The following is a 13,193-nucleotide window of genomic DNA, read 5'->3' on the forward strand; positions in this document are numbered from 1 at the left end:
CCATCATCGATTCATTGTAGTCATATCTTTGTAGGCATATATCCATATCCATTTATATACTCAAACAGCATGCCTGTTCTGTACGTACAAATATGTATCTTTACACTCGAGTCATGATAATATACAACGACAATACAAGATCCGATCCATGCATGCCAGAATCAAAAAACGTGCTATTCAAAAATAGAAAGACGAAAATAAGACATATATCATAATAAGCATATGCATTAGATGCAATGCAATGTAATGCAATGCACGCACATATGTACCAGTATGTATGTATGCAGATATGCAGATATGCAGATATGCAAGACAAGACAAGACAAGACACAAGATGCAGCGGGTATATCCAAACCAGATCATAAAAAAAAAAAAAAAACCAAAGTAAACATAAAACAAGCACCAGGCCTCATAACCAAACCAACCGACAAATTAAAATGCGAATAGATAAATGCAACGAAACGAAACGAAGTCAAACTCAGGGCAGGGGATCAATCCTTCTGCCCCTCATTCTCCACCAACTCCAGCACAAGCTGCCCCCTGTCATACTCCGGATGCTGCATACATATCTTAACCGTATGTCCCATCATCGCTCCCGACGCACCGATCATCAACCCACTACCCAAACCTGCAGCCGGCATTCCCATTCCCATTCCCTGTCCAGAGCCCGGCAATGAACTGCCGTCGTCAAGGCAGACGACGTTATGGCCTGGGATCACCTGGCGGAGACGACCGTTCATTGCGTTGCGGACTTCCACGAAATCCTCGTTGAAGAGGATGAGGAATTTCCCATACAGACAAGCTGTATGCGCGCGGCCGACAAATTCCATGACGACGCTTCGACTCACGTCGCCGTGTTTATTGACGTAGACCGCGCATTCGGCGTATGCGACTAGGAACTCGCTGTCGGAGAGACGGAACATGCCGAGTGGGCGGAGGTTACTGATGCGCTGTTCGATGGAGGAGAGATAGGCTTGAGTATCTGGTTGTTCGGAGCGGAAGTCTGGGACGGACCAGGTTTGTTTCTTGTCGATGGTTAGGATTTCGATACCGCGTTGTGTTGAGATAGCCAATGATGAGTGGAACATGTTGATAGCGTAGGACTCGGCGGGGATATAGAACTCGTCGTATTCGCGGAAGAACTCCGTCTGCGAGCGGCGGGCGTGGATGTGTGTGAAGAAGCGGTGTTTAGAGGAGGATGATTTCTGGAGGACGGGCTCGAGGACTTTGAAGGTGGAGGAGAGGCCGTCGCGTTTCTTGTACATGATTAGCAGGCGGTCTTTCATGCGGCCGGCGGCGAAGAAGCCGACTTCGCGGCCGGAGAGCTTTTGGGGGGCGCGGCGGGCGGATTCGCTGGGGAGTTGGGAGATGCCGGATGAGGGGCAGACGACGTCGAGGTGATAGGCTACTAGGGAGCGGTCGGAGATGAGGAGGAAGGCGTTGAATTCTTCAAAGACGGCGATTTGGGTGACTCGCCCGATGGGGATGGCCTACTTTGTTAGTTTTAACTCAGCAAAAGGGTGGCTCGTGACATACCCTAACCCAACCACGGGGGTCGTTGTACTCCGACAAGTAAACTCCGTTATCCGTCCCAATAGCACACATCATCCGTCCAGGGGGTTGCTGAAAGACAGTAGCACAATTAACATTTGTCTTGCAAATCGGCAGTGGCCTAGGTCCAGGACCAGCATATTTCTCCTCCACAGACTTGATCGCACGGTCAAGCGGCGTGCCCTCGATAGTCACACTCTTAGATCCCCCGTGGTGATCAGAGTTCGCGAATGCAGTATCCGCCAGCACGCGCAGCCGGAACGGTTCTGCATTTTGGGCATACAACGCAGCAGCGTGTTTCGTTTTCGCTTCAGTGATCATCTCGCACCATTCTGCGCGGCTTTGCGCGGAGAAGGCGTACAGCGTGTACGTCCCGTTCTTACCAAGATGCTTAATCTTAAATGGGTACAGAATCTTGTCATCCTTGGGACTCTCAAGGACTGTACTTGGAACGAGAGAATTGGTGCTGTTGGCATGTGTTAGAGAATTCGGTCCCATTGCACCCGAGCGCACAACATGTGGAGGTGTGACTGTAGAAACACCGCGAACAGACGACTTCACGACTGGATCATCATTGGTACTTTCGAGAACAAGGAGATCCATCGGAATAGGCAGCTTGGAGATATCGAAGTACTCGAACTTGGCTGTCCTGGATGAATCACGGGCCGTGACGCTCTTCGCCAAGACAAAATAATGGTCGAACAGAATGGCATGTGTATCGACGAGGAACCGAGTTCTCGTTCCTGGTCGCTGCAAGTCACCCCGGAAGATGATCTCGCGACCCAAGTGTTCGAGATTCAATTCTACCTCTTTCTTCATCTCTGGTCTGAGTTGTAGCTTGGTGGACAGCTCAACAAGATCAACCTTCTTGCTCATTTCCCCGACCTTGTTATCACACTCCAACGCAACCTGCTTAATCTCCTCCATAGCCTGTGCAAGATTCGACTTCTCCTCCGAGTCCTTAACTGTATTCTTGTAAATCGTCGAAAGCAACAGCGTATACCGCTGAATCCTCGTAATCGGAGCCTTGAGATACGTATCCCACGACAACCGATGCGACGACTTATGATCACGCGCCTGGTTCAAGAACTGCCTGAAATGCACATTCCGCTCGGACTCCCTGCGAACAAGGAAATTGGCGTACGGGAAAGTGCCCGCATATTCGATATACGTTGCCTTGGCTTTGCGGATCCATTCGCGGAAGATATCGCTGAAACCAACGATGAACGGGCCCTGTTCTTTCTGCCGGTATTTTAGCTGCGCGAGGAGAAAGTCCTCGTTGGCGCGTTTCACGCTATCGACTCGGCCAAAGACATCGGTTAGGAACTTGTTCAGTCGCTTCGGCGTGATGATGGATGGTTGCATGGCTGCCAGCTGATCCCGATACAGTTCCCGTAAGATATCCAATTGTCCAATGTAAGCATCTTCCGTGGTGACAATCTCGTGCAGGTTATTCTGGCGGTCGACCTCCTTCTTCGGATACGACTCCCACACATCCTTGGACACCTTGTAGAAAGTCACCCAGTCCTCAATCTTCTTCTGCGGCTCCATCATCTGCGCCTTCAGGTTGACCTTCTTCAGCGTCCGCATGCAGTGGTGCGAGTAACAACGGCCAAACACTTCCGACTCCTGCTCGTGCAATCGCGACGAGTAGCATCCTGTTCCTGTGATCTGGAACAATACACCAGAGAGCGTCCCATTGCCGAATTTCACCCATTCCTCGTCCTTAATCAAAGCCTCTTCCGTCAACATGTTCTTAACCACGCGAGCCGCCAGCGTCTCCGCATCAGCAATATTCATCGTCGGAACCTTGTGCGTGAAAAGCGCCACAAACGCATCCATGATAGCATGTTCTTTCAGATCCGTTTCACCTTCGCTCATCTCCCGAATCCACGCAACAACCGCACTAAGAGCCCAAGGCTCCGCACATCTCTTAAAATGGTCAGACGACAACTTGGCCGGGTTGAACTTCTTGCGTCGGGCTGCTGGGATCGTGGGGAGATCGAGTAGCGCGGGGTCAGCGTCCTGGAAGAAGGCGTCGGCACGGAGGCCGCCAAGCTGTGACTGGCGGACCAGCTCCTGCTGCTGCTTGTACTTTATGCGGTCTGCGTCGGTCTTGGATCGGATGGGAGGATCGGCACGGGGACCGATGGGTTGGGTGGATAAGGAAGTCGAGCGCGGGACCTGCGTCGGGCTGGGCATCGCCTGTTCGTACGAGTCTGGGGTGTAAGCCTGCGTGAGCTGCGTGCGGCTCGTCGGGTCAATTGGGTCCTGGTGACGGTACGTGCCTGCCGGCATCAGGTGCGGAACTACAGTGGCGTTGTCCATCGGTTCAACAGGCGCAGGTGGCAGCGGCCGCATTCCAGGATGGAAAAAGAATTCCCTATGATCTCCTCGGTCTGAACTCTCACTACCTGAGCGATAGACATCAGCACCTTGAGACAAAGTGACATCACCTTCATCGCCATAGTCAAAGCTCATGCGGCGAGTAAAAGCACCAGGTTCTGCAAGTCCGCCAGTCCCGCCAGCGTCCACACGAGCATGGTTGATCGAGTAGCGAGGTTCGGTGGGCATGGATTGGTATTCATAATCCTCAGAGTAATCACCATGCTCATCAGCGGGCATCTCGGACTCTCTGTACGACCCCGAAACCCCCACCGCAACCCTGTCGTGATCGTCCGCTTCATCAACGTATTCGGGTACATTGTAATACTCGTCATGTCCATAGTGCATTTGGGGCGTGTAACCATCGTCATAGTGCGCATAAATATCGTCGTGCGGCGAAGGTGCCCGGTCCGAGGAACGGGCTGCGTACGCACTGAATATCGAATCATTCGTCTCCCGTCGTGTCCGTCCATGTAGGCGACTCTCCTCCGCACGTTCTTCCTCCTCCGCCATTTGTAGCATTGCCAATCCGGCCGCGGCTTCCGCATCACTCTCGTCGCTGTACGCATCGTAGTTCACATATTGTCCCGTTCCCGTGGCCATGTTGCCATTGGCGTGTCTGTCATCAGAAGCGTGCTGGGGCGATGCAATACGCGTGTCGTCAACCTCCTCCTCCTCCTCCTCAATTGGCTGGGGATGTCCAGAACGCGACTCTCCTGAATTATGTCGTCCCGCCAACCCAATCCGCCCGTCCATCACAGCAGCCTCAACCTCCTTCATCAAGTCGTCATAGTTCATCTCCTCTTCCGGTCCAGCATGCAAATCACCTATCCCACTCGTACCAGCCAGAGGGGCCGGCGCTGCATCGAGATCCGTCTCCACTGGAGGACCAGGCAGAGGACGGGATTGTGGATGCCGCGTTAAGGTGTCTGTCCGGCGAGGCGATTGCTGGCCAGGCGGTGTTGGCAGGGACCGCCCGGAAGCGGGACGAGAAAAGCTGGGTCGTTTTGCAAATATATCATCGGTTGGGGTGGAGTGCGCTGGAGGCTCTGGGGGTAGTTCGTTGTAGGTGGTCGGTGCGGTGCGACGCGGGGATTGCGGTACGTAGCCGGCTCCTTGCGATCCACGAGAGTATGAGCGCGATGATATCGAACCTAGACTCGTAGCAGTAATAGAGTCTCTCGAAGCATACGCAGTGCTATTGGAGGCCGAAGACGCGGAGGTCGTGCTATAAGCCAGTTGCGATGGCGCTGCAGCACCAGATCCATATAAACCATCAGTTGAACCAGCAGAATATGACGGACGGCTTCCATAGGGATGATCTGGCCCGCGGGGAGGCGGTGGGGGCGGTATTTGCTGAGAAGGAAACCCGAAGGACAGCGGAGTCGAGGGAGTCTGTGCGTAAGGCGACGCGATAGTACTAGGCTGGCGTTGGACATTCTGCGAATCCCCATACCCAGCTAGACCGGCTGGCTGGTATGCTGCTGGATTGTACGGCTGGTGACCACCCGCATTGCTGCCTGTGTAGAGCGTGCCCGAGCTCGAGTAATTTACGTTGTTGAATCCGAACTGCGACGGGGTCGGTGGGAGGGCGAATTCTTGGGGATTGTAAGGGCGCGAGGTCGAGATGGACGGCGCATACTGGTATCGAGACGAGCCCTGCGATAGATTCCGGCCATGAGAGGTTCGAGGGGAGGTCCCTCCATACCGGTCTTCCCAGTCATCGGCACCTTGTGTTTCACCATTAACACCCCCGCCATATCTTGTCTCCCAATTCATTTTCCGCGAAGATTGTAAACGGGGTGAGTTGAAGAAGCCAGCGTCATCTCCTGCGTCGTAACTGGGCATTCGTTGAAGCGGGGGTGGTTGGGTCTGCTGGGGGGTATAGAGTTCGTAGCGACTGGGGGAGGCGGCCTGACGGCCACTCGAATACGACATGGTCGCTTATCGAATCCAGCGCAATCGGAATGGAAGGGAGTAGAGGCGAAGAATGGCGAAAAGAACGAGGGATGAGGGCGATTGAGGGGAGAATTGCGTGGGCTTTTCCGGTCGCCCTACAGAGGATCGGGCTCGGGTGTGTGTTGTGCGTGCGTGTCGAGAATAGAGACACTTCACTGGAGATAGTTAAAGAGGTAAGGACCGAATAAAGATACCACAATAACTGGACGAGGAAGAGCCTCATCCGGAGGTCGTCAACAGAGAGAGAGGGAGGGAGGGGAGAGGAAGGGAGGGATAACAAAAGACGATGTTCTCTTCTGTAGTCCGTCTCCTCCACACGCGGCTGTGCACAGAAATGACGCGGACCCAGCAGAGCGGGACAACGGTGGTGTGGCTGTTACAATATTTATTAAACAGAGAGGAGATAGAGCATTCAATCTCACTATATCAAGGGTTCTATAGCTATGCAAGTACCAGTACCTGTTGACACGCTATAATCACCGCCACACCCAGGTACTGGTACATATATGTCCACTACGTCGGGCAGAATACGAACCAGTGACCCATGTGAATTTCCTTATCTCCTTTGTCACTACTCCGTATTAACTAACTGTTGTTTTCAATTGCCTTGCCATGTAACTGCGTATTAAAGTAGAGCATCGCGCTTTCCCCCTTCCTTGGTCGTTTCTATAGGCGGACAAGATAACCATGCCAATCCTCACTGCAATTCCTCTCCCACGCTGCCAAGGGGATACTCTCCACCATTGACTCGTATCCTGCTGCTGCCCGCTCTTCGGTATCAGGTTGCATGTGATGCCAGCCATTGACAAAATAGCAATAGAAAATAGCAATTATAACCACAATAAAATGTGCTGGAGATCCACCATTTGCATGAAATCGCGCGGTATTATTAGAACAGTATCGAAAAAAAGAAAAAATAGAGATCCCTTAAATAGCCAGGAAATACTCCGAGGTATCGTCAGAGTAACTGGGATTAGCCAGCATTGCGCGGGAGTCATTATAAATAGACCAGTCATGGTGTTTGAGATAGATTATTTCCCGTCATAGATTTGGTCCGGCGACAATGTGAATTCTCCCTTCTTCAACTCTTGCTCGTCGACGTGATCGGGCTTGATATATCGTGCTGTCAAGGCAAATCGCAGTTTCTTGTCGGGAACAACCGAATGCTAGACGGTCAGCAAGAGCAATATACAGAGCAATGGCACATACCTCGTAGTACTTTTGGAGGTTCTCTCCATGCATCACGACCAAGTCGCCATGATTCAACGTCATCTTGATAATTGGAGACGCTTCTCCATTTCTGCTATGTTTAAATAGGACCGCTCGACGCAAGGTATCGTAGCCGTCCTTCGTAATTTCCCCGGTTTTGAATTGCTCCTTGAGTGTCCGTCGTTCACTCTCAAACCGGCAACCTTGCAGAACGGGGTCATCGTCGAGAAGCTTTCTGGTTTTACTAAATCCATGGTAGTGTTTGTACTTCATCCGAATGTACATAGTGGCCGTTGCGCCCAATGAAAGCGTTGAGATTGTAGGGCCGAGTGACGATTCCCCGTCATCATGATACTGAGCAAGTCAGCGACGTGCACTTTCCGGAGAGTCAAAGGACCTACACCGATTTTCATGTCTTCAAAGTAACCCAACATGAGCAGCTCGTTCGGTGGAAAGTATGAATCGGCCGTGTCCACAACCGCTTTCTCGGTTGCCCAACTCAAACGGCCCAATGCTCGTAGGATCTCATCAGGTGCTTCACTAAAACCTTTAGAGTCCACGGAAACCACGTATTTATACGGCATTCCCTATTCAATCAGTAGCTAATTTAATAGCATATAGCATTCACAACTCACAAAGTTAACAGCAAAGTGTGCAGTAAGTGTCCCAGGCACTTTAAAGCGTCAGCTCAATACCAATGTGGGAGTGAAGTAGACTTACCGACACTTTGCTGTAAAGGATATCGTCGCAGCCCTAGGTCAGAAGCCTGGAGCTGGTGGAATAGGTCGTTGGGTCCGTTTGTGCGACTGTTAATGGCCTTGTTCGAGACAAAATGGGTGACAAACCCTACACCCGGTATGGGATAGGTGAGCTTTCGATATGGATGTAACGAAGAATCGTCGACTTCCGGAATCATGAACTTGCGATCGAAGAAAAGGGTTCGCTTGATCGGACCCAGCTCGAAATCATCTATAACTGAGCGTAAAGAGGCAGGTTGGATATTCATCGTTTTCTCGAATGAGCAAGCATTGCAGTCTGGTCCAGTAGTAACATCATCTATGCATTTCCAGCCTCTCCAGAATCTGCGCGATATGCACTTGGAGCATTGGGGGCATACGATACCTCTCCAAGCGATCCGTGAGAGGCTGGCATCACCTTCATATTCGTTTATCGTAGCCAGCAGATTAGGGACCAAGCTGTAGTGCGGTTGTAAACTTGGGTCCGGGGCTGCACGATACTTGAGGAGGTCCGGGTAAAAGGTGAGACACGCCGGGGGAACTGAGCCATCAATAGTCCAGAAGGATTTACAAGATGGTTGAAGGCACATCCAACCTTCATTATATATGCGTGTGCTAAATTTGGAGCACTCCAGGCACTGCACCCTCTCGGGCTTGATGTCCACCCGCTGCTCAAGGGGCGATGGTGGTGGGGAATCTTTTTCTGCCCACCAGCTTTTGTTCTCGAGGTCAATCTTTTCGAAGCGTACCTTTCCTCCAGCCTTTCCACCAATTCTCTCAAACCAGATATCCGTCACACGAAAGTAGGCCATCACATTGTATCGATGGGGAAGCTTTCTTCCTAGAAGAACGTTGCGGTTCCCTACAATGTCAGCAGTCTCTACTTCACCTGTGAAGACGTCTTACCTATAATTAAACCGACTGGAACATTATGTTCCTTGCTATTTATAATGCTGGTTGTGAAACAACTTTCGTCTTGGTCTTTGAGGAGAACCAAGTTTCCGTCTGCATCTTTGGTGCAACCACCACCACTAGTAGGGTTAAACAGAAACTAGAGGCCAAAGACGGTATACTTACACTCTAGTAATGATGACTTCGTCGCCGATATAAGAACGTATGCCGCAATCAGCATCCATGAGGAAGCCCCAGCAAAAACCACCATTATGATATACCCCACCTTGGACAGACCGAAACCAGGGAAGTGCATCACATAGCTCAGGTCGAGTCTAGTGATTATCAGTCACAATACCATGCTGATGTAGGTCGGAGTGACCAACCTCTGCCCACGCTGGTGGATCTCCGTCAACTGGTGGCGCAGATTCAAGGTCGACAGCTATTTCTGCTGCTTGTATTCTGATGGGTGAGACTTTTACAGATTAGCACGGTCGTGTCCAAGTATTATTCAGAGTGATCGACTGGCATACTAGGGGCGGCCTTTCGAGCTCTGGTTACACGACCTGCTTTAACAGGCCCAGATGGACCAGATGGGCCAGATGGACTGCGAGGCTTCCTGGTTGGCCTTGCCATATCTATATAGCTGCTTTACTGGAAGTAGTGAGTTAGAAGGGCCAGTAGATACGGTCTCTCTTCTGGCGAAGCCTGGGAATATAAGGGACGAAACGAACAGCAAAAAAGGTCCCTCAAGATGGCATCATTTCATATGGATATATAGACTGTTCTCAGTCACGATTAATCGAGCGACGTCGATGAAGAAGGATAAAACAACAAGAGTACGATGATACAGGTGGCCTCAGGAAGTTGAAGAGGTGAGGGTCTCGTGACTGTTGGTCACGTTCTCTGATCCGAAAAGGGAAAGTGAGCATTCGACCTTTGAATTGCACAATGCTTGTTGATGAGAGATACACAGTAGCTGATACAATAAGATAGCTCGAGATATTGCTAATATTACTAGATATTATTTTTCATTATCGCTTCAGAGCATGATTTAGTGCTCCGAGGAGCGGGTATATATATATATATATATATCTACAAGTGCGGCCGCAGTGGATCACTTCTGGAACCATTCGAGAATGGACAAACCATGTTCTCGGTTCTCCTGTTACAGTCACTTAAAGAGAATATTCTGAGAATGTTTCTGGAATCCAAGAATCACTATCCCTGAGGAAATTTCTTCCATTAAGCCTTTATTGGATGATGATGCAATACCTGTACTGTTTGCCATGTTTGTCTGCCAAAATGCATCGTTAAGCTTTGCAGGGTGACCGCTTTCCTTCTATGGCCACCGTACCTGTTGTAGGCGATGTTTTTCATCTCTCTTCCTGTGTACTCCGGAGTATGCCATTAATATAGAAGATCATGCATACGGCAGACATCGCGTCGTAATGGCATTGTGAAGAGTACATTAGTGCCACGGAAGACAAAGAAACCATGCATAATTGAGTTGGGGCTTATGACGACCCTGCATCCTGTCACGGGCTCGGAATAGAAGATAATAACGAACTGAATTCCTATCTAGACTATTGCAGCCATCAACGAGAATATCGAATCTGGGGAAGAAGAAGAAAAGGAAATCTATCTAGGCGATGAACGGTCTTTATAGGCATTTGTGTGGTGCGGCTTAAGCCCTTGTTTGCCCATATTGCTTGTATGGCATCGTTTGATATGTTGGCGCTGTTTGTCTGGCGTTGAGCCGTTGAGCCGTCACACATCCACTCTCCGAATCCTCGGGTAACCCGAGTGGCGTTCTCCTGAGTTGAAAGAAACAATATCTTGGCCGTGTATGGGGACATTATGGACCCTAGGAACATCCGTATTAGCTTTCCCTTGCTCTTTTTCCTACTATGGAGACCGTTCCCTACTCCGTACCCAATGGGCATATGCACAAATACTATTAAGGTTGTGTGGAGACGGTGGAGTGCAGGAACACTAACTCGAGAAACGCCTCGGCTATTTCAGGCTTTTCCGCAATCCGCAGCCTGGCCGAGGATTGTTTCGGGGGAATACTAGTACTCACTTCGCAATGGCCGCGGAACTGGTAGTGAACCACTGGCAATGACAATGGAGTACAAGTACTTTTAAATGGAGCCGGCAATCAACCCCCCGTAACCGCGATTTCTTCCCGGCTATATAAAGACGATTCCCCGCATCGCATCTGCCGAAGATCCCTAACTTGCCTTTTCTCCTCCTCATTTCTTTCTCTTCTCTTATTCTTCCTCATTCTTCTTCGAAACAGTTTACATACATTTCAGTTGTTGATTTTGTCCAATCCTTCCGTTAGCGCCGTTACTCTATTTCGTACCTTTTAATCTCCGTCAATAAATCTCCGCACCGCCAACATGGTCTTTACACCTCCCGCTTGGGCCCCCAAGCTCTCTCAAGTCCCGGACAATATCCCAATCAGCGAATTCATGCTCAATGAATCCTACGGCCGGTATCCCCTGAGCCAGGCCCGCGACCCTTTCACCTGCGGCTTCACCGGCAAGTCGTACTCCGCATCGCAGGTCGTGGACCGGGTCGAGCATTTGACTCGGGGATTGGCGAAGGAGCTGGGCTGGAAGCCTAATGAGGGTTCGGAATGGGATAAGGTGCTGGGTATTTTCTGTTACAACACGGTATGTTTCTGCAACAATCCTGGAAAAAGAACCGAGCTAATCGTATTTTGTGACAGATCGACACCCTGCCTCTGTCCTGGGCTATCCACCAATTGGGCGGTCTGGTGACCCCCGCCAACGCCGTTTACTCGGGCCCTGAATTGAAGTACCAACTGCAGGATGCGAAGCCCAAGGCCCTGTTTACCTCTACTCCTCTTCTCCCCACAGCCCTCGAGGCTGCGTCGTTGGCCAATTTCCCGAAAGACAAGATCTACCTGATCGACCTGCCGCCACAGATGGGCAACGCAAAGACACCTTCGGGATACAAGACACTGGCTCAGATTGAGGAGGCGGGCAAGTCGCTTCCTACGGTTGAGAAGTTGAACTGGAAGGCTGGAGAGGCTGCTCGTCGGACGGCGTTTCTCTGCTACTCTAGTGGTACCTCTGGTTTGCCTGTATGTCGCATGGAGTCTTGTTGAAAAGGATAAGAGCTGACAACTATCACAGAAAGGTGTTATGATTTCTCACCGGAATGTCATCGCGAACGTTATTCAACTCACGTCGTATGAGGAGAAATACCGCCAATCCATCACTCCCGCCGGAAAGCCGATTTACACCGATGTTTCGCTTGGTCTTCTCCCCCAAAGCCACATCTTCGCGCTGGTAGCGGTTTGCCATACTGGTATCTACCGTGGCGACCAGATTGTCGTGCTGCCCAAGTTCGAGATGAAGTCGTACCTCGAATCGATCCAAAATTTCAAGATCTCTTGTCTCTTCGTGGTATGTACGGTCCTAGATGCGACAAGGGAAGAAGCTAATTCTCGCAGGTTCCCCCAATCATCATCAACATGCTCCGGAACAAGGACCAGTGCGCCAAGTTTGATCTGAGCTCTGTTTCGAACTTGTACACCGGTGCCGCACCACTTGGCCCGGAAACGGTCGACGAATACCTCAAAATTTACCCCAGCGTAACTATCAAGCAAGCATACGGTCTCACCGAGACGTCGACTGTCGTCTGCTCAACTCACCCCAAGGATTTCTTCTTGGGCTCATCTGGCTGCTTAATACCCGGCGCGGAAGTTCGCATCTTGTCTCCCGAAGGTCAGGAAATCACATCCTACGATACACCCGGTGAATTGGTCGTCCGCAGCCCCAGTGTCGTCTTAGGCTATCTGAACAACGACGAGGCCACCAAGGAGACCTTCCGGGACGGATGGATGCACACTGGTGACGAGGCCGTCGTCCGCCAGAACCCGGAGACTAAGTCCGAGCACATCTTCATTGTCGACCGCATAAAGGAGTTGATCAAGGTCAAGGTATGTACCTATCATCGGATCAATAATGAGGTAGAACAGCAACTAACTGTCCGCAGGGCCTGCAAGTCGCCCCCGCCGAACTCGAAGCCCACCTCCTCACCCACCCCGCCGTCGCCGACTGCGCCGTCATCGCCATCTCCGACGACGCAGCAGGCGAAGTCCCCAGGGCCATCGTCGTCAAGTCTGCTGAAGCCGGTCCCGACGATGCGGCAACCACCCAAGCGATCAAGAAGCACGTCGAGGAGCACAAGGCTCGTCACAAGTGGCTCAAGGGCGGTATTCGGTTCATCGAAGCTATTCCCAAGAGCCCTAGTGGGAAGATTCTGCGGAGACTGCTTAGGGACCAGGAGAAGGAGGCTCTTAGGAGGAGTGGTCCTAAGCTGTAGATTTCTTTGCTTGCTTTGTTTTTGATGTTATGGTTGGTTTACGATATACACTGGTCGTTTCGTGTAGATTTGGCATATGCCTCGTAGATAGTATTGTCA

The 13,193-nt window shown here is 51.0% G+C and overlaps 2 protein-coding genes across 2 annotated transcripts; one reads left to right on the forward strand and one right to left on the reverse strand.

Annotated features, from left to right (window-relative positions):
* Positions 1-73: 73 nt before the first annotated feature.
* ASPGLDRAFT_73386 (putative Rho guanyl nucleotide exchange factor) lies at positions 74-9,537 on the reverse strand. Its single transcript, XM_022549672.1, has 11 exons — positions 9,467-9,537; positions 9,266-9,386; positions 9,119-9,207; positions 8,919-9,067; positions 8,748-8,872; positions 7,825-8,703; positions 7,740-7,777; positions 7,506-7,691; positions 7,105-7,458; positions 1,537-5,808; positions 74-1,490 (listed from the first exon to the last, which is right to left on the reverse strand). The coding sequence occupies exons 2-11, from the start codon at positions 9,366-9,368 to the stop codon at positions 492-494; spliced, it is 7,194 nt and encodes a 2,397-aa protein (XP_022402112.1). The 5' UTR covers positions 9,369-9,386; positions 9,467-9,537; the 3' UTR covers positions 74-491.
* Positions 9,538-11,137: 1,600 nt separating this feature from the next.
* ASPGLDRAFT_123503 (acyl--CoA ligase) lies at positions 11,138-13,094 on the forward strand (the record flags this gene model as incomplete). The annotated part of the gene is made up of 5 exons (XM_022540406.1): positions 11,138-11,413; positions 11,470-11,847; positions 11,900-12,181; positions 12,220-12,708; positions 12,765-13,094. The coding sequence occupies 5 exons, from the start codon at positions 11,138-11,140 to the stop codon at positions 13,092-13,094; spliced, it is 1,755 nt and encodes a 584-aa protein (XP_022402113.1).
* Positions 13,095-13,193: the final 99 nt, after the last annotated feature.

This window comes from Aspergillus glaucus (assembly GCF_001890805.1).
Source record: "Aspergillus glaucus CBS 516.65 unplaced genomic scaffold ASPGLscaffold_7, whole genome shotgun sequence".
In the NCBI taxonomy this organism is placed as follows: Eukaryota; Fungi; Ascomycota; class Eurotiomycetes; order Eurotiales; family Aspergillaceae; genus Aspergillus; species Aspergillus glaucus.